This window comes from Chroicocephalus ridibundus, chromosome 8, assembly GCF_963924245.1.
Source record: "Chroicocephalus ridibundus chromosome 8, bChrRid1.1, whole genome shotgun sequence".
NCBI lineage: Eukaryota > Metazoa > Chordata > Aves > Charadriiformes > Laridae > Chroicocephalus > Chroicocephalus ridibundus.
Window position 1 is genome coordinate 28,332,881 of NC_086291.1, and position 24,109 is coordinate 28,356,989.

Here is a 24,109-nt window from a genome sequence, read left to right on the forward strand (position 1 = left end):
GGGTTTGTTTGCTTACCATCTGTCTGTATCTAAATTGATCCCGAGACTGCTGGTCCTCTGGGAGGAGGCAGTAGACTTATCGATTGCTTCTGTCCATTGCTTCAGAAGTTTAGTCACTGAAAAAGTGTGCATTTGAGGGGGTGGAAACTTTGGGGTTAAAGCATCAAAACCCCCAGAATGATGATGAAAAAGGGGCGGGAAGGAGATCGAGGTGGGAGATCCGTGACTCGCCCAGATTCTGCCCTGGCTGGCTGTTATCAGTGCCTGGAATATTGCAAGAACAGTCGAGAGCAAACTCTGAATCCCCTTGCAGGGGTCAGAAAGGACATTATAGTGCACGTATGCAAATTGTACTTGGTGTTTCCTGTCCTCACGGTCTAAACGAGCAAAATGGGAAGAAAAAAAAAACCTGACCACTAAGTGTTTTCCAGAGGGAGCTACCTGCTCTGCCTAATTGCATTTAAAGGTGCATTTTTATCTTTTCCAGGGTTTCCACCTCCAACCTACGTTGTCCCCCCTCCTGTGGCTTTCTCCATGAGCACGGGGTACACCTTCCCAGGTGGTGTTTCTGTCCCAGGAACCTTCCTCCAGCCCACAGCTCACTCACCTGCAGGAAACCAGGTGCAAGGTGGGAAACAGTCCCACATTCCTTACAGCCAGCAACGGCCCTCCGGACCAGGGCCAATGACCCAGGGACCTCAGCAAACGCCACCCCCTTCCCAGCAACCCCTCTCATCTTTACCAGCTCAGGCAACAGCACAGTCCGCAGGCCAGTTACAGGTCCAAGCTCTGGCCCAGCAACAGCAGCAACAGTCCCCTACGAAAGCTGTCCAGGGCCTGGGGAAGAGCCCACCACACCACTCCGGATTCCAGCAGGTAAACTGGACTAATGTGATGCACTAAGCTTTGTTTAAAAATAAATGGCAACATTCAAGACTTATGTTCCTGGATTACCTTTTCAAAACTGTCATTGAAGACCTTAGCGTGGAGTTTTGATCTGTGAACTTCTCGGCAAATTTGGAAAAAGAGCTGAAGTTTAGTGAGTATGAACGTACAATTCTGTACTGAGGGGAAGGTACCTACTGGAATGAGAAGGTGGTCATCTGCTTTCTGTGTGTTTCTGTTTATAGACAAGGTGTGAAGGTGATATTTCTGATCAGGCATTTCTGTCTTAGTTCTAGTTTTCTTGTGTGAGTAATGAGGTCTGAGTCTGACCTTCACCCGCACTTTCCTTTTGGCTAACTGGGTTGCAGTGTCAGTTCCTCACAGCTCTTAGTTTTATGCTCAGATGCTGGAGAAATCTCCCTTCTGGTATGTCTGGACTCGATGGTGAGACCCTCCTGGTATTCTGGGCAGCAAACTGCTGGCTCAGTACCTTAGTAAAGGTGTTTATAAGGTACTGGGTTAGAGTAAGGATTGTACTTGGCTGTTGGTATAAAGCTTGACTAGGGAGTACTAGGTGCCTGTCAAGACTGTGCATTTTGGTGAATAATGTAGCAAATCATGTGGAAATGTCTATAACAAGGAGCCAGATCAATAATTTGAATGGTCTTGGGCATTCAGTTAATATTAATTGTTCATACCTACTGGTGAAATTGTGTGTCTCTGCCTCAGTATCCGCAGACAGACTCATCAAAGCAGCTCTGGAACCCGGCTCAAGTCCAAGGCTCGCTGGGGAAGATCATGCCTGTAAAGCAGTCCTATTACCTGCAGGCCCAGGACCCTCTAAAATTATTTGAACAGTCATTACAGCCACCCGTGATGCAACAGCAACCTTTGGAGAAAAAAATGAAGCCTTTCCCAATGGAGCCATATAACCAAAACCCCTCAGAAGTCAAGGTGCCAGAATATTACTGGGACTCTTCCTATGGCATGGCTGACAACAGGGTGATGGCACAGCAGTCTAACATGGACCGCAGGGGAAAACGGCAAGGAGTCTTCCGCCCGGAGCAGGATGCTGTCTCCAGGATGACCTTTGAGGTAAAGATCCATGCTGTAAGTGGTGAAAACCAATGAGGCTCTGATATTCCTGACAACTCTGGGAGTTTTCCCCATTTCAGGAATGCCCTGTAGCCCCAAGCAAGTCAATGTGAGCTTATTTAGTAGGCAGCAGGGTATCAGTAAGTGGGATTCCAGCAAACGGTGATGAATTCTCCGCTTTGTCTGTGTGTGGGATCCGGCTCATGAGGATTTGGTTTCAAGTAGTTTATCAGTCTTGTTCAGTGTAGATGTGACATTGATCTCTGTACTGTGTCTGTCAGGTCAAGAAACATGGCAGCTGATAGTTTTGGGGAAAACTCTTGTGTGGCACCTGATAAAAACCATAAAAGCCATCCAAATAATAGCAGTTGAATTATCACCCTTTAGATGAAAACTTAACACGCATTTATCATCTCAAGTGTGTTGAACGGCTGAGGTGGCAGTAGTCAGGTTGAGGCTAGAAACTGAAGATGGTAGGAGCAGTCTTGTCTTGGACAGATATTTTTTTTATTCTGCAAATCCCACCACGCAGTGAGAGCTGAATGACTTGCTTAGCTCTTGGTTGCACTAATGGAATACTTTGCTTCTGTTCATGCAGTTGTGCTTCATGTTGCTGTTTATAAAACCTGCAATCTTTGTTATTTATTAACAGTCCTGGAGTTGTCTGTGAGTGCTTTGGTGATGTTTATACGGAAACTTAAACAGAGGCCTCTTTAAACCTTTGGCCAGATACGCCTCTGTAAATGCACTCAGGATTTTCAGGAGGTTGGCTGAGATCACTTGGCTTATCCTTCAGAGAGAAAAGCCAGACAATATACAGGAGTCTGCCTCTACCCTGGTGTCAGGTTGTGGTTTATAGATGGAGATGGGGTCAAAGCCTTGTTCTTGTCCCTAAAAGGGAAACCGTGCCTTGTTGCAAGCACAGTGCAGTACGGACAGAAGCTGTGCCTGTGATGCTTGTGTTTTCAGCATCCCTCACAAACTTCTAGATGTCAACTTTGACCAGCACTTTGCAGGGTTTCTTAGTCCAGTGGTCTGGTCAGCTGTACCTTGGTGTAGCAGCTGTTAGCAGTGGAAGTAAGTTTCATGGGATTTAAACTCTCGCAAATAGAGGAGGAAAGAAGATGCAAACTCAGTTCTACTTGAAACCTAAATTACTCACAGGTCATCTGTAGAAGAATAACTGTAAGATTTCGTGTTCCTTGTCCGTGAATGTGAAAACAAGTTCAGTATTTGTCATGAATTGCAATGGGAAGCACATGCTCTGCTAATTAAAACTAGCTGCCCATCGTTTTGATGGTGCAGTGCTCCTCCCAGTACGTGTTAGGCCACGATGTTAGTTTTATTTTCTGCTCAGCATTTTCTCTCTGCGTACCTTGACACACTTTTGCTGCATCGCTTTCTCCCCTTGCACTTCTGCATGCCGTCTTCCGCCTTTCTCGTGCTGTTTTCTCTCCTCTCTGTCTCTTGCTGTTCCCCTTTCTGCCTTCTGTTGTCTCACTGTGCTCATTTCTGTCACTAGGACCCCAAGAGCTCCCCTCTGCTTCCTCCGGACCTGTTAAAGAGTCTGGCTGCCTTGGAGGAGGAGGAAGAGCTGATTTTCTCTAATCCTCCTGATCTTTACCCAGCTCTGCTGGGGCCTCTCGCCTCTCTTCCTGGACGAAGCCTCTTTGTATGTATTTGACGTAATACTGCTGCTTCTCACTCTAACTGGCATCTCTTTCTTCTGTGAAATTTTATAAGAAATGTGAAATTCCTTTCTCTCCCTGATCCCTCCTGTCCAATTCCCTTGACCTAGTGCAAGAGCTCAGACCAGCCGGAGGCAATCAGTATAGCTCTTGGGCCAAATCCAGGCCAGCAATTTTGTTCAGAAATAAAAACAGTGGGGGTTTTTGTAAGCGCAGTCCACAGAATGCACTCTGCGTCGTTTAATGCACTCGCTCTTCCGCAGTGTGTGGGGTTAGTAATAAGGGTGAGAGGGAGCACAGTGGTAGGTTCAGTTGTGGGAATTCACCAGAACAAGTGGGGCTTACCACAATCTGCATATAAAAATTACATAAAGGCAGGGGGAAAATGCCCTACTAAATGCAGAAGAGATTGTAGAAGAACAAGATGGCTTTGGAAGAAAATTGCAAGCAACTGGCTAAATAATCAGTAACTCCTATAGAAATACAGTCATTTTTGACAGACTGAGAGATTTTTTTTTTCTACAGTTATGTATTAGAACCTTCCTAGTTCACTGGCTGGAGGGTCTGAGCTGCTGAATTTGTAAGCTGCCTCTGAAAATGCAGTACGCCTTTCTAGTACGGCTACAAGCGTGTTCATTAACTACTACTATTTCAGATCAGTAGCAGTAACAAAGAAGAGTTATTTGTGACTCTACTCGAAATCTCTGATTAAGTCTATTCCTCAATTTTACATGCCATCCCAAGGAGCCCCTAGCAAAACAGACACCCGTTTCTGTCTCATTAGATACCCTCACTAAGAAACTAATAGCTGTTTCTTCAGCAGCTTCCTTTGAAGCTTTTGCAGTTGCTGTCTGCTGACAAATGGAAGGAAATTCTTCTCGGTGCAAGCTGTGTGGATATGCAGAGTGTGAATTTTGTCTGCCTTTTAAAACGTGCTTTCAAAGTAATGAGTTGTCACTTTGAAAATCTAACAAGCTAGGAGCTGCTTGCCAAAAATGAGGCTGTTTGTCTTAAGTTTACAGGATAAAAGCAAAGATATTCCAGATATTGAGATCACGTTTGAGAGGGACGCTAGCTCAAGTTTTTGTTGTTTGAACAATACATTTAAAAACATCTGACATGCTGAGCTGGTATGAGCGCAAGAGGGCTTATATTTGGAACAAGACTACAGCTTTCATTTTGGATCACACACAGTTTTACTTATGGCTTCACCAGTCCTATGGCTTGGTCATCCTGATCCTAAGTTTGGTGGTGGTGTTTGTTGTCCACCAGTCAAGCTTTATAAGTTTTCTTTGTTTTCTGCATGAATGATAACTGATCCTATTTTGTCCCTAAATAGGCTTGTGTCAGAGACTATTTTTCACTGCTTAATCATAGTAAGAACCAAAGAGAAAGCTGAGAAATATTATGCTGGAAATAACAACTGTATGAGAGAGGGTGACGTAGATGATGAAAAAAAGTTTTGGTCCATAGTATCTTAACAATGGACCCCCAGGGGAGTTTTGGAACCACTGTTATAAACACTGGAGGTTTTTTTTTCTTCTTCTCTATAGTCATTTATAATGAAAATGGAGAGCATTAAATGAAACTTGGACTGTTTAACACAATTAAAAAATCACAGCACTTGGCTGCCGTCACTGTCTAAGAATGTCTGTATAGCAGGGATGCTCTCAAAACCAAGAAATATTCTGTCATAGGAACATACAAGAGTCTAATCATGTTTGAAGGAGTCCTGTGATCGCTGGGAAGGATCCTGTCTCATTTGTACAAGATTGTACACAACCAGAGGGGGTTTTTGGCAGGAATCTTCTCTCTAGATGTATCAGACAGAGTATTATGCTTACGATTTGCAAAGCTGTTCTGGCAGTTGGGTTTGTCTGAGACTCCCAGCTGTCATGACTGTTGATTTTCTTTTTTTTTTTCTTTTTTTTTAGATATTTATTACACTTAGTAGGGAAACTACTGGTTTTCTGGCTTTTAGTTTGCTCCCCCTGTCCTCCAAGGTAAAAAAACTGGAGCTAAAATACAAGGAAGGCTTTAAATGTGACCAAAAAAACCTTGGCAGTTTCTGATAGTGTACTTTCCTCCTGCTCACTACGCTGAACACTAACTGCTTTTTCCCTTTTTGGTTTCTGAAGAAGTCCCTGCTGGAAAAACCATCGGAATTGATGTCTCAGTCATCGTCTTTCCTGTCCCTCAGTGGCTTTTCTCTTAATCAGGTAAGTGAGGACCAGACTCTGTGGCTCTTTGCTGTTTGAGCTTGCCATTAAACTAGGTAACGTGGCAGAAGTATGGGGATATCCTTAAGTACAAACCAATGGAAAACCTGAAAGAAATCCATATGGGTGTCTAATTTCAGTCTGTATCAGCAAGATTATCTTTGCCTTTATCAGTTGTCTTCCCAAATGCATCCTAGCTATAGTTCTGCAGATGTACTGTTGAATATTGCTGAGTTGATGGGCCACTTGCTCTTAGTAGAATTGTGGAGCTGACTGAAATGGTGCCTCTCCAAGTGTTATCATGCGTAGGTTTTTATTCCTGAGCAATGGATTACCACTGCTCTTCCAGAGAACTGAGCAAGGTCTTGATACAATTTTTTTGAGCACTGGGAATTTAAAGATTTTTTTGGAAAGCTTTGCAGTCCAGCCATTAGAAACCTGTTCTGATTCAGAATGGATGGACTTACTTCATGTTAAACAAAATGGTCAGAGGAGAGGGGGCTGGGGAGTGAAAAAGGAGTTAGGAAAATATTTTGATCTAACATTGTTTCCTTTGTACAGTCTCAGTGTTTGAAATAAATCCAACACCTAAACTCTTAAATTCATTTTTTTGCAGGAAAGATATCCAAATAACAGCATGTTCAATGAGGTATATGGGAAAAACATGAATACCAGCACAAAAACAGAAGTCACCCCTTCAGTTGCCCATCAGGAGACTTCACTATATTCTCTCTTTGAAGGGACTCCGTGGTCTCCATCCCTTCCAGCCAGCTCAGGTAATCCCACTATGATTTTTCTGTTGTCTAGTGATTTAAGAGGATTTGAGTTAATTCTGTACCTACTGCAAGTTAAACGTAACTGAAAATTAAAAAAAATACCTGCTTGACAAGATGTCTGAATCTTTGTTTGTTTTTCTTTATATATCCTCAGAAATATGAGGGGATTCTGTAATAAATGTAGCATAAGAACCTGGATTTTAATTGAAGTAGTTGAGAAGGATAAAAGATGTAGGAGGTGTTAAATCCTGAAATCCCTTTGACTTAGATTCCTGATAAGCATTTGGGTGTAGGGCTTCACCCTACAGCCATATACTTTGTGTTGCTTCTTTGGAAAAAGCAGGAAGAATTGGATTTCACAATCGATATTTGAAAGAGAAAGAAACTTGATGTATGACTGAAGACTGTGAAGAAAAATATGACAGTGTTCTTGGGTTTTGGTTTGTTTGTTTTTTACTCTTAAGCAGCCTACGAAGCAAACCAGCTTCTTCCTAAGTAATTATCTTAAAGTCATAAAACATAACTATTATGTCCTGATTTTATTCTCAGTAAAAATCCAGAAGAGTGTGATGGGAGGAATTAGTTGAATTTAAGAAATTAGTGGATTTTAAATAACATCTGCACTGGATGAGATTTTTGGTTGCACAGAGACTTTTACCACCAACCAGGAATAACCGCTGTGGGTGAAATGGAAGGAGCTGCAAAATGCTTTTATCCTAGCAGGGTTTATGGCTCACAGGATTTCAGCTTTCTCTCCCTTCATCTCTTTGTTCAAGACCACGTAGTCTCCTGCCACCCTGCCATGCTGTGGTGTCTTCAGGCAGCGTGCTCTCCTGCTGCAGATAGGCTTTTCCAAGCTTGCTCTCCTTTTGCTCAGTATTGGGTTCTGGTCTGAATTGCTTTAAGGCTCATAAAAGCATAAAACATTCACGGACTTGGGAGTTGGAGTTGTAAACTTGCAAACTCCTCAAGGTCTAATGTCATTTTTTTTTTAATTGGTTTGTCAAGCTTGGAGACAGGTATGGCGTTTTTTTTTTGTTTGAGAAAAGTTCTTCAAGAAACATGGAGAGAACTCTTTGGCTAGCCAGCCCTCTTGAGGTTTCCTGGTGTTCGGTTTTTTCTGGTAGGCACACGTGTGCCTTAAACACAGTCATTCTGTTCTTGTATATGCACAAAAATTTTCACTTGGAACTTAGGAATTTGCGTTACGCTCCTGTAATGGAGGGAATAAAAACTTACCTTGAGCACTGGAGGAAACTGGGTGATGGCAGAATTTGCAGCAGCATTAAGAAATTGAAAATTGGGAGGTTCCTGCTGTTTCTGTTGACCTTTTTCCTCTTGCCTTGTAATCACCAGATCATTCGACACCAGCCAGCCAGTCGCCTCACTCCTCCAACCCCAGCAGCTTGCCAAGCTCCCCTCCAACCCATAACCACAATTCTGTTCCCTTCTCCAACTTTGGACCCATTGGGACTCCAGACAACAGAGACAGGAGAGTCGCAGACCGCTGGAAAACAGATAAGCCAGGCAAGTGCTGGGTCCCAGCTTTGAGTGAAGCCAGCTGATGGCATTTGTTTCTCAGTGGTTTTGCTAGATTCCTTTGAACTTGTCTTTCTTCCATTTTAGCAATGGGAGGGTTTGGTCTGGACTATCTCCCAGCAACGTCGTCATCTTCAGAGAGCAGCTGGCACCAGCCCAGTGCTCCCAGTGGCACCTGGGCAGCCCAAGGCCCTCCCGCTATGGAGGACTCCTCAGCTGTGCTTATGGAGAGCCTGAAGGTATGTTTGTCTGAAGCTGCTCAGGAATGGGTGCTTGTCTGTGGGGCCGGAAGATCCGGTGATGGGCGTTAGCCTATTGCAAGTGTCAGAGTTCAGTGTCAGAAGCCGAAGGTTTTTCCTGCAGATTCACTTACGCTGGCAATGTGGGAGGTGTGACCAGTGCTGGAAGATGTCACAGTTTTCCAGTTCTCGCTGTTCTAGAATGTTTTGCGGAACAAGACCAGGCTGGCAGAACTGGAAGAAATTCTAACGTTTGCTTTGACTAGTCTAAAATTAGTAATCGTTAATGTGGGATGAATTTTCATGGTAATGAGGATTCTGGAGGAGGATAAGCTTCTTCCAGGGAGCCTCTGTTTAGAAGGCCTTCTTTGAAGCCTGAATAACTTTCGTGATAAGCCAGGTATGAGTGATAAAGAGAGGAGGGAGAATATAGAAAACTGTCTCTGCGTTCTCATCTCTGAGCGGGGGCTGTGTAAGGCCAGGAGGTGCTAGCGTTGGCTGTTTGTTTTTAGTCCATCTGGTCCAGTTCCATGATGCACCCTGGACCCTCAGCCCTGGAGCAGCTGTTAATGCAGCAGAAGCAGAAGCAGCAACGCGGACAAGGCGCCATGAACCCGCCGCATTGAGACAGAGGTGGCAACCCTTGCAAACGAAGGCTCCATAAACCATGGCATGTTGGGTTTGCAGGACTGGCCCACACAGTCCTGTGCAGGTGGCAGCCCTCTCTTCTGTTCCTTGCTGTCAGGAGGGCGTAAGTGCTCCACCAACCCACTGAGTGTGCACAAAACGACTGCAGTGCAAGAAAAACAACATCAGGAACTCTCCCATCCCCGGGCCCTTTGGAGGGAGAGAGGAACTGCTGTTTGTCTCACTCAGTAACCCGATATCACCGCCTCTCACCTTCTCCATCGTGCATGTCCCCAGCCACATGGGAAGTAAAAGCTGAGAACGAAGGGCAGATGGGAGAAGCCAATGAGAACTTCTCAATCCTTTTCCTCTCTTTGGGGAGATAAAATGGGAATCCATTAATGATTGCTTTGCTGACTGAGAATGTAGTTGAAATTACTCCTAAACATCTTTATTACTATCTCAGTAGTAAGATCACACTGAATTCTTCCGTACACAGACGTGCTTCGTAGTCAGTGTGTAGCAATGAAAGCCCCAGCTGCTGCTCGGGTCAGAGGTGGATGGTGGCGAGGTGGGGCTCTAGCTCCTGGGCTAGCGAAGGAGTTTCATAAAGGAGAGTCTGGCACTCGACACCACTTCACCTTTCACCCAAAGGCTTTGTCCAGCCCCAGGGTGGGTTAGAGACTCCAGCATGAAATGCCCTCCTCTCAGTAGGTGTTTGAGCTATAATCGGTGATGCGGGGCATTGCAGCACTCTGCTGGACGAGCAAGTTAACTGCTATGGGGTTTTAAATTAATGTTCGATTCCTGTACATTTTACTGTAGCATAGTGGCTAGCCCCACAAAGGGCAGGCTAGTCTGTGCATTCACAGCCTGACTCATTTTAATAGGTAGGTAGAAAGCTTTCAATGGTTTTTGGTTGGTTTTTTTTTTTCTTTCTCTCTCCATCCTCCCATCTTCGCTGGACGCTAGTAGTTTTCATTACCGACGTGCGACATCTCACAGAAAATAATCAGGGGTCTAGCAGGGCTGGGTAAAACCTCCAGTCAGCCTGGACGGTGCGGAGCGTACGCACCCCTGCAGGCACACATCAGCTCTGCAGAAACCCGTCCCCCCCCGTGCCCCCCGCCCCCAGCTGCAGCCCCAGACTTTCCGTTCCAGAATGAAATTCAAGGCAGCCATGGACATGCGCGTGAGACCCGCTCGCGGAAGAAAGCATAGTACTGTTCATAGATGAAAAGGTGCAGAAGGGAAAAGGAAGACGTTTTATTTTCTATTTATTAGGGGGAAGGAAGACTGGAAACTTGGTTAAAGAAAAAGATGGCATTTTGGTTAGGTTTCCCAGGGAAGTTACGGAAACAATCTCGATGTCCATTTGCTGTGTTCAGCAGTAGGGGGTTGTGTGAAGATTCAGGTTCTCTGAGCTGGAAGTCAGCTGCAGAGCAAAGCACATGCAGGAGCCGAAGTGACGCTGGAGCCTGGGCAGCCCCAAAAAATACAAAAAGGGAAGAGGGAGGAGACACGATGCCCGCCCGGGGGCGTGAGCAGCTCCCCCGGGACCTCCACCTTAGCAACACCGACTGTCTTGTTGCATTTTGAAGCTGTGTTTCCTTCAGAGAGTCCAAACAGCGAAGTTCCTGCCCAGTGGTAATATGAACCAAACTCCTCTGTACTGCTCTCCAGCCCTCCCAGTTGGTGTATGGAGCTGTGTGCCCAGGCAGCTGCCACATTCCGGTGTTTGAACTGTCGCTGGCTCTTGCACCCCAGACGAGCTAACCAGGTTTGCCACCTCACTCCCGGCAGTTCCAGGGTCCCAGCTGCACCATTCCACTTGTGCATGAGCATCTGGCCTCGGGAATGCGTCCGACGCTCGGCTGGGACTGCCCTTCTGCCCTCCGACGCCTGGGGGAGCGAGGGAAGGGGCCCCCAACAGAAACTGGTTTGTGTCGTAAGCTTTTTTTGTGTTTTTTGTCTGTCTGTGCAAGAACTGCAGCTGCTGAAATCAGCTTTGCCTTTAATTAAACCATGTTCTCTCCATCCAGGTCTGTGTGTCGTGTTTATTTCCTGTGTAACTCAGCAGCAGGCTTTCAAAAAATACGTTATTTTTCTGGATAAATCGGGAGAAGGTTTAAAATCAATTTAAAAACATTTTTTTTTTTCAATTTGAAAGAGAACTAAATAAATCACAGAGATTCTGGCTTGGGCTCAGTGCAGGTAGTTGGCTTGTGGTTTTGTGCTGCCTGTGTGCAGTGTGTTTTAGGTACTGAACCAAAAATCTGGGACGGGGGTAGCTTGCAAAGCTCTCCCTCAGCTGCAGGCTGGAGTACTTGAGCCTGGTAGAGCGGAGGCAGTGGGAGCTGGAGGAGACGGATCCTTCTGCCCTTGACCTGCCTGTAAATCAGGACGTTGGCTGCCTGCAGACAGTTTCTGAACACATTCCAAATGTGTCAAAACCGTGGAGGTGCTCTGTTTTTTTAAATGACAGGTGTTTATTGTATTCAAACAGCTCTTTAGAGTAAGTTCCTTTAAAAATAAGTGAGAGTTGTAGGTTATTGGGAGAGTGAGGTTCTCCAGAACTTGGGTGATAGTATCCAAAGCAGGGAAACTGCTGCCCTCGGCCTCTTTGCAGCAAAGCACTCCCAAGGCAGTAGGTGGCCGGCTCTATCTACAGCTTGGATATTTTGAGGATGGGGCTGTGTAGATGATTTTAAAATGCCTGTAGGAGCAGCTGCCAGTGGCCAGGGAAGGTGAAATAGTGTGAAAGTGGTGCGGGGGGCAGAGGCGGGCAGAGCTCTCCGGTAGGGAGGAGCCCATCAGAGATGCGAAGGCTTTATGGAGGGGACAGCTTTGCTGCTGGGTGGCCTGTGAGATTCCCAGCAGCGCCTTTCTGAGTTACTGTCTCTTCTGACTGCTGAGAAAAGCTTTGAGGTACGGCTCCCAGAGGTGAAAAAATGTGTATATTTGTATTGGTGGGTGTTTCTAAAGTCACTGTGGTTTTGAAGCGAATTGCCAATTGGAGCAGGGCAAGGCTGCACGGTGTCTCTTGTTTCAGCTCTGGGGGCTGGCAGTAACGCTTTAAGGAAGTAAACACTGTTGGAAGTTCAGCCTTTCCTGGTCTGCAGCTTCCTGGAGGCCGGTTCCTCTTCTGGATCTGTTGGTGGGGCTGTAAATGCAGGAAAACCACCCTCCCGTGGCTTTTCCCCGCTGCTGCCCTGTCTGTATAAAAGCTTCACTAAGGCTGGGGTAGGCGGGACAGAGCTCTTGCCGGCAAGTCTCTTGTCAAGCACAGTTTTTAGGGCGCAATGTATTCCTAACAGGAAGACAATTAGCAACTTTTTAATCAGTACCTCTTTTAGAGAACAATGCAAAAGGTAAAATAAAAAATCAAGCTTTTAATACAAGTAGCAATAATATTTCAAGTCCATTTTCAAATGGAATGATTAATATGGAAACTTCTTCATTGCAGCAGCTGAATTCTTAATTTCTTTCTTTGTGCACGTCTTTAAGCTCTTCTGAAATCACATCCCCAGGTCTTCAGTGTTAGAGTTGTGAACGAAGGCGGAGGGGAAGATGCCAATCTTCCCATTGCACTGGCCCTCTAACCAGTCTTCGTTCACTGGAAGAGAAAACAGACACAATTTTTGTCGCCCTAGGGATGAACAGGAGCATAATAATCTCCACGTGCTACGGATGGGCCCCAGGTGACCGGTGTGAGGTTTTCTGCTGCTAAACAGCCTGGTGGGGAGAGGGGCTGAGGGGGCCCGGGCCGGAGAGTACCGCTGTAAGGTAAGAAGGGATACGCTGCCCAGCCAAGGTGGAAGAAGTAGATGAAAACAGAGACCAAGGGGCTCAGGAACTGCCTTGAACACAAGCCAGTGGAAACAAAGTGAGTGCGGGGAGCAAGGAAATGATGTGAGACCTTGCACTGTCCTCTTCACGATGCCAACTAAAGGGTGGTTTCTCCTGCTGGTTCATGTTCATCTCATGAATGAAAAAGTATCTCTTTTTTTTTTTAATTGCTGTTAAAAATGTTTCCGTTGTCTTGGTTTCGGTCAGAGGCTCAGCTGAGGAGGGGAAGGGATGCCCTGTGAGGGTCTGTACCTAATTCTTCACCTGATGTGGGCTCCCCTGCAGCTTTTGCTGGAGCACCATAACCCTGCCCCCTGCTCTACCCTCTGCACAGGCTGGAAAGGATCCGAACCAGAGACACGTACTGGATCTTGCTGAGATCTAGTCTGTATTTGAGCCTCAATTCTCATAGGAACACTAAAGACTAATATTAAAGAGGATTGAGGAGGCTGATGGAAGATTGTACCCTTAGAAAGAAAAGGTGCCAGGAGAGAGGAATGGGAGAAGTAGTGTTCTGGGATGTACGTGCCTTCGTTCCTAACGTAAGGCGTGGTGCGGTGCCCAGAATGAGGCATCTCCTTTGAAAAACAAACTGCGATCAGTAAAGTTAAACACAGCTCGAGTGGAACTCTCCCATTGTGAAAGTGTTTGAGGAAGGGGGTTGCGGGAAGAGAGGGGTGATGAAAGTATGTTGGAGGAAGCGTGCGTAACACTGCAGCGGGGTGGGAAGCCCGCGGCAGAGCTGGAAGAGCACAGGGCAGCTGCGGTGGAAGAAGAAAGCGGTTTTGAAGACTTTTTAGGTCCTGCTTGTCTTGTGGCTCCAGAGAATTGGCTGGTGAGTTGGAAACCCAGTCCTTCCTCAGGAGCATGCAGAGCGGGGGCTGCAAGCATCTCCATGGGTTGGGTATTTTTTCCCCTTGCTGGGGATGGAGCACATTTGCCCTATGAATCTGGAAACTGGAGGCCTGGTGACACAGCTCTTAGTGATGCGAAGGAAAGCAGCTCTCATTTGTGTTCTCAGGTTGTGCTTTCCCCTGGCTTCCACCTGCCACCTCGTGCTCGTGCAGCCTCTGCAGCTTCTTTCCTGACCCGCCTGGTAAAGCGCCTTCAGCACAGGCCTTCTCGGGGCTGCCCCGCAGCAGAAGTCTCAGCAGCCTGCTTTCCTTCTAAAGGGGAAAAACGGCAACTTGCAGGAGGAGAAGTCTGCTCTCAGAGAAGGCTGCCTGAGCCGGGCTGCTGCTCTGCAGGTCTCCAGCATGAACGGGTTGGCTTTGGAGGATTTGGGAAAAGAGATCCAAGTCCCTAGTGAAGCTTGTAGGCTCCACTGAAGATGTGTCCAGTGTCTGACAAAATACCCAAAAGTTTTTGGCCTGCCTGGCAGGTGTTGGGAACCCACGCTCTCCCTCCCTTCCCCTCTGGCAGAAGCAGCACAATTACCTTTGGATAAAACAAGTATCACATCTCCTGCCTGAAAGTCCAGGTCTTCAGGTTGGGTGGCTTCGTAATCGTACTGCGCTACAACTTGGGTCGGTCCCATCTCCGCCGGCATCACCTCCTGTGGTGGCTCCTCTGGCTGGCTCTCCAGGAAAAACCCCTCTCCCTAGGGCAGGAAAAGAGCTGGTAAGCAGAGCTGCTCTCTTTTGCCCTGGGACAAAGGAAAAGGAGAAGCCAAAAGCTCTGCCGCTCCTCTTTGCCTTGCTTTGGAAAGGAAAGCCAAGGTTAGGTTCCTGGCCCGGAGCGGGCAGCAGAGGTGGCTGCTGCTGTCACTGACCTCCGTGGTGTCACACCAGACCGTCAGACAGTTGTCCCTGCTCTGGCTCCACGCCACCTCCATGTTCTCGGCGCTGAGGGCCACCAGCGCTTGGCTGTCCGCCGGCCTGTACCTGTGCGCGCAGGGGATGCGGGCTGAGGGCGGGGGACCCAAAAATGCGTCTCTCGCCCCCGGCGTGGGCCATGCCTCACCTCAGCTGTGTGTGCTCGGGCTGCAGCTCCAGTTTGCTGCACACCAGCCCCAGGAGCCCTGTGCAGGAGAGACCCGGCTCCACTCGCAGGGCGACCGTGTACTTGTAGTGCACCTTGAGGACGCGGGGGCTGGCGGGGGCTGCCTCGGACTCCTGTGGGCAGTAAGTGGGGTGTCAGGGCTCGCCTGGCTCGGTGAGGGCAGGGAGAGGGACCGGGATGTGGGAACCAGTGGGAATGTGGGAACCAGCTGCCTGAGTCAGATCCGCGCTGCGGGGCATGGGGCGGCTGTGGGCTGGGAGCCATCTGCGCTGGCGTGGGCAGCCTGCGGCACTGGCCACGGGGCAGGTCGGCTGTGCTGCTGCCCGAGCAGCTGGTTGGCAGCCCTGGGCTTGTCCCAGGAGAGAGTGTAGCAGTAGACTAGGCACTTAGCAACCAAATTGTGGCTTTCGGGTGACCAAATTTGAGTTGTGTCCAATCCCCTCACTCTTTTTTTTTTTTTTTTTTTTTTTTTGAGTTGGGATAGTCGTGTGTTCCCATGTCTCTCCCCAGCGAGACATTCTGATGCACTGAGCCTGCTCTCCTATTTTTTCCTTCTCAAGTGCCACAGGTCAACCGAGGTAAGAGTCATGGAAGGGCTCTGCTGACAGCCCCAGGCCCACCGGGGAGCAGACCTGGAGGAGAACTCCCAAAAACGCAGCCCCCGTCGCCTGGTTGGGTGCTGGTGCCCTGCTGGCCCCTAGCCCTGTTGTTACGCTTTGGAGAAGCTCCTGAATGATGAAAACCTGAAGCACTTCCAGGGCTGTGCTGCTCGCTGGGCATGCCAGCACCTTTCAACGTGCAATGAATGCAGATTTGTAACACCAACGGGACCTCAGGGTCTGTATTCACGAGATGTTACCTTTGCTGCGTCTCTCGGCTGTGTCGCAGTGGCAGGAGCGTAGTCTGTGGAGGAAGAAAGAGGCGGCTCAGCAAGAGGGACAGGGCAAGCGCTGCTGCTCTGTGCCTAAACGTGCCGTCGGATCTCCCGCAGCCCTTCCCCACGACACCCATCGCCGTCTGCAGCAACACCAGCCAACCCTGCGGCCAGCGGTGGGCCCTTCAATGGATGCAGCACGAGCTGCAGCCGGGTTCAGCCGTAAGATCTAGATGTAACCACCAGGCAGGGGCTGGGGCTCTCTGCCTTCCCTCTGACAGGGGTGGGAGCCTTCGGGGTGGAATGTCTTTAAAAACTAAATAGTAAACACGTGGGCTGCTGGGTTTAGTGTCTTTGCTCTTCTGATCTCCCTAGGTCCACACTGAAAGCCAGAGGCAATCCCTGTCCTTCACCAGGGCTGTAAAGCTAAAGCCAGAGCTCCAGGTTGGGTGATTCCATGCAGGTTTGTTGAAGTCTCTTCACAAGGATCTGCTCTACGTTTTGTCAGAGCTTTGACACGATTGTGCTCGCTATGGGAAGACACAGAGTGACGCTGTTGAATGTGGTCTCACTGCTAGATCTGTGGTGGCTTTTGGTGCTGTAATGACGCTCTTTGAGGTGGTTGGGTTCCTGAGCTGTTTGCCCTTAACTCCCGTGAGCCATAGCCACCTTCTGCATCAGCATTACCACCGGACTGCCTATGGGGATGCTCTGCTTGGGACACGAGCCCTGTTCTGTCATTAGTAGTCTTTTGGTCCACCTTTCCCCCCCACCGGCTGGCTCAGGCCCACCTCAGAGCAGGGGGCTTGGCAGTTGGTTGTCCATGTGTTTGTTATTCCTGCTTTTCTTGGCAGGCTGGCCGCTGACGGCCAGAATAAACTGCAGCAGGGTAACGCCCGTGCGGTACCGTCTCTGCACAGGGGTATTGTCTACCCCAAATGGGATTTTCCTGCAGCGGCGTGGAGCTCGTGGCTCAGCCGCAGGCTCCTAGCTCTGAGCACTGCGGGATGTTTTCTAGAGAGAGCAACTCCCAGTGTTTCCTCCCAGATCGTCATTTCAGCTCCCGTTCTCACGTGCCTGCGACACACGCGCTCCCCAGCTTTCAGCAGCAATTTGGGGCCGTGCGCCGGAGCACCCCTGCAGCAGCGCGGAGGCAGGCGGCATAGCTCCCTTTCAGATTCCCAGCATCCTGAACCATCTGTGCGGGGGGCGATGTGGTGGCCCTGGTGCTACTGTCCCTGCCCCAGGTCCTTCTTCCCGTTAGTTGCTGTGCTAATTAAGAGCACAGAGGGATTTGCTTTCTTTGGGGACCCACAGGCTCTATTTCACTCCATCCTCAGCACTGCAGTTGCCGTCTCTGCCTCCTGCTTTCCTGCCTCTACATCCTTGATGGCAAACGGGCTCAGGAAGGAGACAGAGATGAGCCCCATCTCTGGTCTCACAGCATGGGGACGTGGCACTGAGGAGAAACAGTCTCAAACCTGGTGCCAGGGACTTTGTCCCTAAGGCACCCCCGTCCCTTCAGCTCCCCCTCACTGACCTGGTGCCGGCCGTCGTGGCTTCTCTGGAGCAGGGGATCTGGGTGGCTCTGGGATCTCGCCTTCAAGAGGGGCTTCTTCCTGTGCCGGACAGGAAGAAGGTGGTGCTGTCAATCCCACCCTTCCCAGGGGACCTGGGGCATTGCTGCCCCATGGAGCCCCCCCTCCAACCTGCTATTTTCCAAAGGTCTGTTTGGGGTCTTGGCACTGGGGAGGGGCGACTTTGATACCCCTTATCTCCCCGGCACTGCCAACCATCACCCAGGGGACCATCAACACAGCACCTGCCCAGATTTTGCAGGTCTCTGGGCTCATGTTAAGGTGACTATGAGCCAGAAGAACAAACCCCAGCGTTACAAGGGGGAGGGAGCTGCAGGTACGGGTCCTGCTGTAAGGCCCAGAATAGGTGATGGGTGAATGTGTGGGGATCTGCCCTCCCCAGCACACCAGCTCCTCCTGGGCCTCCTCACCTGGATGTGCAGCTTGTTCTGGAGCTCCATGGGCTCGAGGAAGTTGCAAGGGACGATCCCTTTCTGCAGGGGAAGGAGAGACGAGTGGGGATTGCTTGGCAAGGGGGCAACGTGCTGCTGGAGGATGCAACTGGGCTTGTCCCCGCCTTGCCCTGAATCCAGGAGAGTCCCTGAGGCTTGGAGGTTAGTTGCTGCAGGTCGGGTGGGTTTCACTGAACCCTAAGCCAGGGTGGGCGTAAGGGACTTCAGAGAGAAACTCAGTCTGGTTGCTGACAGCAAGGCTTTGCCCTGCAAGTCCTCTGCAGAACCTCACAGCGTCCACCCTGTCGTCTGCCCCCCTCCTGCCGAGCACACCCCGGTACCTTCCCGTTGAACATCACGGTAGCCCAGTTGTCCTTCTCTTTCTTCAGGACAAAGACAATGTTTCCCGGCAGGACCGGCAGCTCCTCGGCAGTCTCGGGGATGAACTCGTACAGGACACGGTGCGGCTGCCCCTTGAGGGCCCTGAGTGCAGGAGCAGCGGCTGGGTCAGGAAGGTGGGCAACAGCCTTGTTTACTTTGCAGGGGGAACCCTGACCTCTGCCTCCTCCTTTCTACGATCCCTTGCCCCCACCCCGAGTTTTGGGTGCTGGCTGGACGCTCGGCTGCCATGATGCAGGAGGGGCCGGGGCCTGGCCGCGCAGCATTGCCTGTCCTTCAGCCAGCTCACCTGAGGATTTCTGGGCTCCTGGGTCTGGGCGGTGGACTGGAGGCCTGCCAGCAAGAAGACAGCAAGAAAATTGTCAGCAATCTGGGCACCTTCAGTTGCCTTGCAGAAATGTCCTGCAGCCTTCTACCGCGCCTGCCATCCCCCCGCGTGGTTCCTTCCCGCCCGTGCCGGCGTCAGGTCGGATGATTTCAGCCTAAAGGGAGCTTTTTGCTGCTCTGCAGCCGGCACGCGGTGCTCTGCCACCCCGCTGGGCAAAGCACCTGCCCTAAGTGCTCTCAGGAATATCACTGGCTTTGCGCCATCAAAGGAGCGGTTCCCAAATTCTTCCACCTGCAGTTGGATTTCAGAGGCACAATCCTGTTTCCACTCGTGATGTTTGTTTCAGCTTGCAGAGGGTTGAGATCACAGATTTGGGATCAGCTGGTTTAAACTAAGTTGTGCTTCCTATTATTGTGCTTATAAAATCCCCAGCTGCTGTTGTCGTGTTTACAGTCTCTGCTGCCTAAGTAGTTTAAGGTCTCTGGTGGATTCATCAGCCCTCTGAAGAAGCTACTTGAGATAGTCCTGACTCCTACCGCAAGGTGTCAACACTTGGCTGCGTTGAGAAGAGTGTATTTTATCTTGCGTCAGGGTGCTGTGGGCTGCAGCAGCCGCACTGACCCGTATCTTCTCTGAAAGCTCCTGTAAAAACTCTCAGGTGCCTTCAGGGATGGAAAGATGCTGCTGCATCATCAGGAAAATGGCACCGAAGATGCAAAGGGCTTAGGGAACTGTGAGGAGGATGGAGAACAAAAGCAAAACTGCTCTTGCTTCTCTGATGGCTTGAGCTGAGACAGGTGAACCCAATGAATCTTATGGGGAGAGTCTGAGACCACTCCCCGATGGAAGCCATCGCCCCGCAGCAATGGTTGGGGCAGAGGATGTGCCGCCAGGCCACTGCTGCCCTGTTCAGGGAACTGGTTTGACCTCAACCCCAGATGTGTAGGTGGGTTTGGGCCGTGCTCCCCGATGATGGAGAGAGCAGCTGAGATGTGTGGGCAGCGTCCGCCTCCCACCCACGGCACTAGTGGGAAGTTCACAGTGGCGATGCTGCCGTTTGCTCCCTGCTGTGAGCCAGAGACCTCGGCAAGCTGCGGGATGATACCCATCCCCACCTTCTGAGCTTCCCCTGAGGCCGCTGTTCATCGCTGGTGTCTTACCTGTGGCTGGAGCGGAGCAAATCCTGAAAAATCGTCCTTGTCCACCACGGATGCCACCACCTAGAGCCAGAGACAGATAGGCAGTGACTTGGTGCGTGTAGACCTCCCGTAGATATCTGTCCACCCTCCTCCTTTGCTGTTGGCCAAGCTGAGCTCTTTGGGATGCTTCAGGTTGAAGAGGGTCTGTGATTTTGGGGCAAACCATCTTTGACTCCAGGCTCAGTGCTTCCAGGCATCGAAACTCACCTCTCAGCTGTGGTAAGTTCTCAGTTCTTAGCCCCACCATTGCTGCAGTTAGAGTCATTATCACCTACAAGTTTCCATTTATATTTTAATCCCAAATGTTGAAGGGGGTCAAAGAGTCCAAGTCAAGCCCTTAAACGTCATTTAGAAAATTCATAAATGTTTGTGTGCAAGTTTCTGGGGGTCCCCTGACATCCAAGGAGCTGCTCAGCTCTCCATGGTCCAATTCCCCAGTGCCTGCGGAGCTGATGGCTGCCATTCCGGAGGAGCGCTGCCCCCCCAGGGCTGAGCACAAGGCTGATATCCCAGTGCTTGGATTTCGCACACTCACGGCAGAAAAGCTGCCTTGCTTATCTGAGCTCAAAAGCCCCTTTCAAACGGAGCAGAGGAAGAACGGGAGGTTTTTTGTGGGTGTCAGATTTTAAATAGCTTCTTCCCTTCCCCCAAAAAAATCTTGGCTTAAGTTGAATCTCCAGTGGGACCTTTCCAACTCATTGCTGACCGACTGTCCCTCAGCTTGGTGAGGTGAGAAACTGAAAACAGGCTCTGCAGAAACACGCTTTTGGCTTCTCTGTTCCTGCAGACCCCCTGCTCCCCACAGGACCCCTGCATCCATCCCTCCCTCCACGCCAGGGGGGGTCCCCAGGGCATGGACCGGCCCCATACCTTTGTCTGCCCAGCAGGCAGCAGCTCAGAGGGGCGGTGAGGGGTGGTGGGCAGCTCTCCTCACCCCACAGGCGCGGCCCGAATAAATATCTTTCTTACCATGGCCTTCCCCAGGTAGTCCTTCTTCTCCAGTTGAGCCACTTGCTTTTCGTTTGGCCTGAACAGCTTCCCTGCCGGGATGGCCACCAGCTCACAGAGCTGCTGCTTCTGTAGCAGAGGAGTCACAGTGCTCTTCAGAGGCGAGGGCAGGGACCGCTTTACTGTCCCTTTCCTTCTGCCTCGGGGGTCAAGGTCTTGCTCCGAGAAACCAAAACACCACCCTGACACAGTCCATTTAGCCTGGTCTTCCCACCCCCGCCTCCCCAGTGACCTAAAGCTCTGCCCACCGCCCCCTGTGGCAGCGTGACACCCCCTTTTGCACAGCCCACCGCCGCCGCCTCCTGCTCTGCTAAAGCCATAGCTTTAGAGAGGTGGTTTCTCTGTCGCTGCGATTTTTCTCCCTCCTCCCTGTGGGGTTGCTGTCGGCAAACACGGTGGCTGTAAGACCTGGTCCTCCTTACCAGGATGGCTTCCATCGCCCTGTCAATCTTGTTGTGCTGGGGCTCGCTCTTCATGCTCATGGCCAGTACCAGGTGCTCCTCAGCTTTCTTCCAGTCCTCTATCGTGGCGTACACCAGCCCGATGTTGTAGAGTATCTGCCAGAGGGGTGGGAGCAAAGAAAAGAGCTCTCAGAGCAGCCGGACCCTTGCCAGGAGCGCGGTGAAGGAGAGGATAGCCGGGCGGTGGCACTGCACAGGGCGCAGCACCAGCTTGCTTGCTTTTTTGCGAGGCACAAAGAGAAGCTGGCTGTCTTCTCCTCCTTAGATTTCTTAAGATGCTGAACAATCCTTTGGGATCAAAACCTCCAGTCATGTCTTTCTCACCTCACAAGCAAAGAGCTTGTGCCGCAGCCCCAGAATCTTGTAGTCGATGAGCTGGTTGCCGCGCAGCTGGGCCAGTGCCTCTTTGAAATCCGTGATGGCCTTTTCATGTCTGTGGGGCAGAGGACAAGGGCGTCATCACCTTGTGGTGGCATTCTGGCTGCCTAGTACCCCTTGCAGATGCCTCCAAATCGTTACTTAAATTTTTTTTGAGTTTAGTTGAGTCTCTCCTATCTCCTCGTGGGGTTTTCAGACACCCCAGGGGGAGGAGAGATGCTCCAAGGCTGGTGTTAATCCCAAAACTGCACTGCTGGTGAACAGGAGCCTGCTTTACCTCAAGGGGTTGCAATTTGGCTCCTGCGGTACCAACCCGCCTGGGGCTGTGCTCAGCTGAAGGCTGGCATCTCTGCAAAGGGCAAAATCAAAACTTCAAAGCTTTCCACTCACTTCTGCCTGCGGTAGAACACGGTCCCTCGCTGGAAATAAGCCACTGCCAGGTGCTTGTCACAGACGATGCTCCGGGTGAGTGCCTGCACGGAGGTAGGAGTGGGGAAAAAAGGGGATGAGAAGGGAAGACCTTTAAAAAAAACAGAGGCCATAAAGGGCTGTTATCTACCCTGTGTTAGCCAAGGGGCCTATGTTGGACACTGGGTGGTGGAGCCAGTACCAGGCTCCCAATTTTTTTGAGTTGGAACCATCTGCCACCACTTGCTTGGCAGCTTACTGCCCCTTGGTCACCGTTGGGAGGGAGGGCGGGCAGGCAGCACTTTGCCTCTGGTTCACCGAGAAAACAGGTTCAGCAGGAACCGCCTGGGAGTGTCCCGTTTCATCCCAGCTTTAAAAGGCTGTGGATCCTTCCCTTAGTCAGATCTTGGACCTTAAATTCCTCCTGTTGAGTCCATCTGCCCGGCAGGTCTGCGTGCGAGCTCGCCGGAGCCTGCAAGGGGAGCAGTGACTGCAGGGGCTGTCCCTTACCTCCTCTGCCTCCTCCAGCTGCCCCAGAACCAGGTGGATGCAGCCCATGTTAAAGCAGATTTTGGCAGGGGGGTTCTGTACGGCCTTGAAGGTGTCCAGGGCTGCCCCCCACTCCTTCCTGTCCGCCGCACACACCCCTTCTTGCCACAGACGGATCGTCTCCACCAGGGACATGGCGCGGTGGGAGCGGGATGGGGGTCCCTGGCCGTGTCGTGGGTCTCCTCTCTCCTCCTTCCTGGCGGCGCTGCTCGGCCCCTCGCTGGTACAGCTGCCTTCTGCCGGTACTTCTGCCTTCCCCGCTGCCCTGTCGCAAAGCCGGCAGGAAGTGGCCTCACTCACGGCGGAGAGACGCGGCCCCGGGATGGGGAAGTGGGGCCCAGGCTGCCTCTGCTGCAGCCGGCTTCCACACCAGGTCCTCTCCGGAAGCCGCTCCTCACCTCTTCAGGTTTTGCTTCTCCGGGCTTTTCAGGAAAAGCCGTGGATCTCGTTGGCTGGGTGGTTGAGCGGGTCAAAGTTAGGGTTGCAAAGCCACGGGGCCGGCACTGCAGCCGAGACCCTTCTGCCCTCCAAAGTGTGGCCCTCGATGGAGGTAGTGGCTAAGCTGTTCCTGCTGGCCAGCACGGCTGGGGCTGCCCTGTCTGCCCGAGGAGGAGGGCAAACTACAGCCCAAGGCACAGCCTAGGAAACCTTCTGTCCTGCCCGTCCCCCACTGCTGTGCCCTGGTGAGGAGCTCTGCTGGGGGGGAATCTGTGGATCTGCCCAAGGATGGGGCTTTGGGGGGCAGCAGCCGTGCTGCGCCGAGCTCCGGCAGTGGTGGTAGCTCACGCTCAGCCCAACATCACTTCTCTTGAGGTGTTTTATGGCCAACAGAGCGTCACCTGGCTCTGGAGAGCTGCTGGGAGGAGTGAAGGACACTGAGCACGTGGCAGCCACAAAGGCAGTGACGGCAGGGGTCTGACCTGCTGACCCAGAGGGTTCGGAGCCGGGTGCTCCACACGTGGTCTCTGAGTAGTTGTGGAAGTACTCTGCCTCTGCCTCATCTACCAACGGTGTGATGCTTATTTTGTAAGAGCTTAAAATACGTCAGCAAGACTTGTCTCTTGTGCGCTTACTCTCACTTCCCCAGCGAATTACACAAGGCCAACAAGACGAGGGAGGCTGTGGAGGCGGCTTTTGACCTCTGCTCGGGCAGAAACCCAAACCGCTGAAGAGCAAGGACTTGGTTGCCATTCAAAAGCAGGACCGAGCACATCCTGAACCCAGGGGTCTCCTTGGCTTTCCAGCTGTAAGCATGCCCTTGGCATCTCCTCGGGCTTCCCACAGGAGTGGGAGGAGAGTCTCTGACCTGCAAAAAAGGAGAGGGAAATGCAACCAGCTGAGGTTATTCCCAGGTGGGAATAACAACACTGTAAGTGTGAAAACACCCCTCTGGGACGCCTTTTCTCATTCCTTTGAGGAACGGGAGTCCCCGTCTTGCAGGCAACAGTTCATCTTATTGTAGGGATAATTTTCTGCTCATTTAATTATCTGAATTGCACACCGGCAGGGCCAGGTTGATCACAAAATTGGTACAAGGGGAGCTGGAGGAGGATGCGAG

General features: G+C 50.7%; 2 protein-coding genes across 7 annotated transcripts in view; one reads left to right on the forward strand and one right to left on the reverse strand.

Moving 5' to 3' along the window:
* The window catches only part of SMG7 (SMG7 nonsense mediated mRNA decay factor), a 54,308-nt gene extending 43,203 nt beyond the window's left edge, over nt 1-11,105 (forward strand). For 4 of the 6 annotated variants that reach the window (XM_063343721.1, XM_063343722.1, XM_063343719.1 and 1 more), the window contains 8 exons: nt 488-876; nt 1,615-1,980; nt 3,503-3,652; nt 5,807-5,887; nt 6,504-6,663; nt 8,020-8,190; nt 8,290-8,441; nt 8,954-11,105. In XM_063343721.1, coding sequence (XP_063199791.1) covers nt 488-876; nt 1,615-1,980; nt 3,503-3,652; nt 5,807-5,887; nt 6,504-6,663; nt 8,020-8,190; nt 8,290-8,441; nt 8,954-9,067 — 1,583 coding nt within the window. In that variant the 3' untranslated portion in view covers nt 9,068-11,105. The remainder of the gene's footprint in view (nt 1-487; nt 877-1,614; nt 1,981-3,502; nt 3,653-5,806; nt 5,888-6,503; nt 6,664-8,019; nt 8,191-8,289; nt 8,442-8,953) is intronic. The other 2 variants (XM_063343724.1, XM_063343725.1) reach the window with 2 other exon arrangements.
* A 1,374-nt stretch (nt 11,106-12,479) lies between these two features.
* Nucleotides 12,480-22,816, reverse strand: NCF2 (neutrophil cytosolic factor 2). Its single transcript, XM_063343645.1, has 15 exons — nt 22,513-22,816; nt 21,985-22,067; nt 21,541-21,649; nt 21,178-21,312; nt 20,717-20,824; nt 19,709-19,768; nt 18,510-18,553; nt 18,163-18,304; nt 17,801-17,863; nt 17,333-17,411; nt 15,778-15,821; nt 14,880-15,031; nt 14,689-14,800; nt 14,355-14,517; nt 12,480-12,684 (listed from the first exon to the last, which is right to left on the reverse strand). The coding sequence occupies exons 1-15, from the start codon at nt 22,684-22,686 to the stop codon at nt 12,587-12,589; spliced, it is 1,566 nt and encodes a 521-aa protein (XP_063199715.1). The 5' UTR covers nt 22,687-22,816; the 3' UTR covers nt 12,480-12,586.
* Nucleotides 22,817-24,109: the final 1,293 nt, after the last annotated feature.

Coding starts and splice junctions, on each gene's coding strand:
- NCF2 (XM_063343645.1), bottom strand. CDS start 22,686: ATGTCCCTGGTGGAGACGATCCGTCTGTGGCAAGAAGGGGTGTGTGCG. Junction 18,305..18,509: donor AGGAGCCCAGAAATCCTCAG/GTGAGCTGGCTG, acceptor TCCTGCACTCAG/GGCCCTCAAGGGGCAGCCGC. Junction 17,412..17,800: donor AGAACAAGCTGCACATCCAG/GTGAGGAGGCCC, acceptor TGTCCGGCACAG/GAAGAAGCCCCTCTTGAAGG.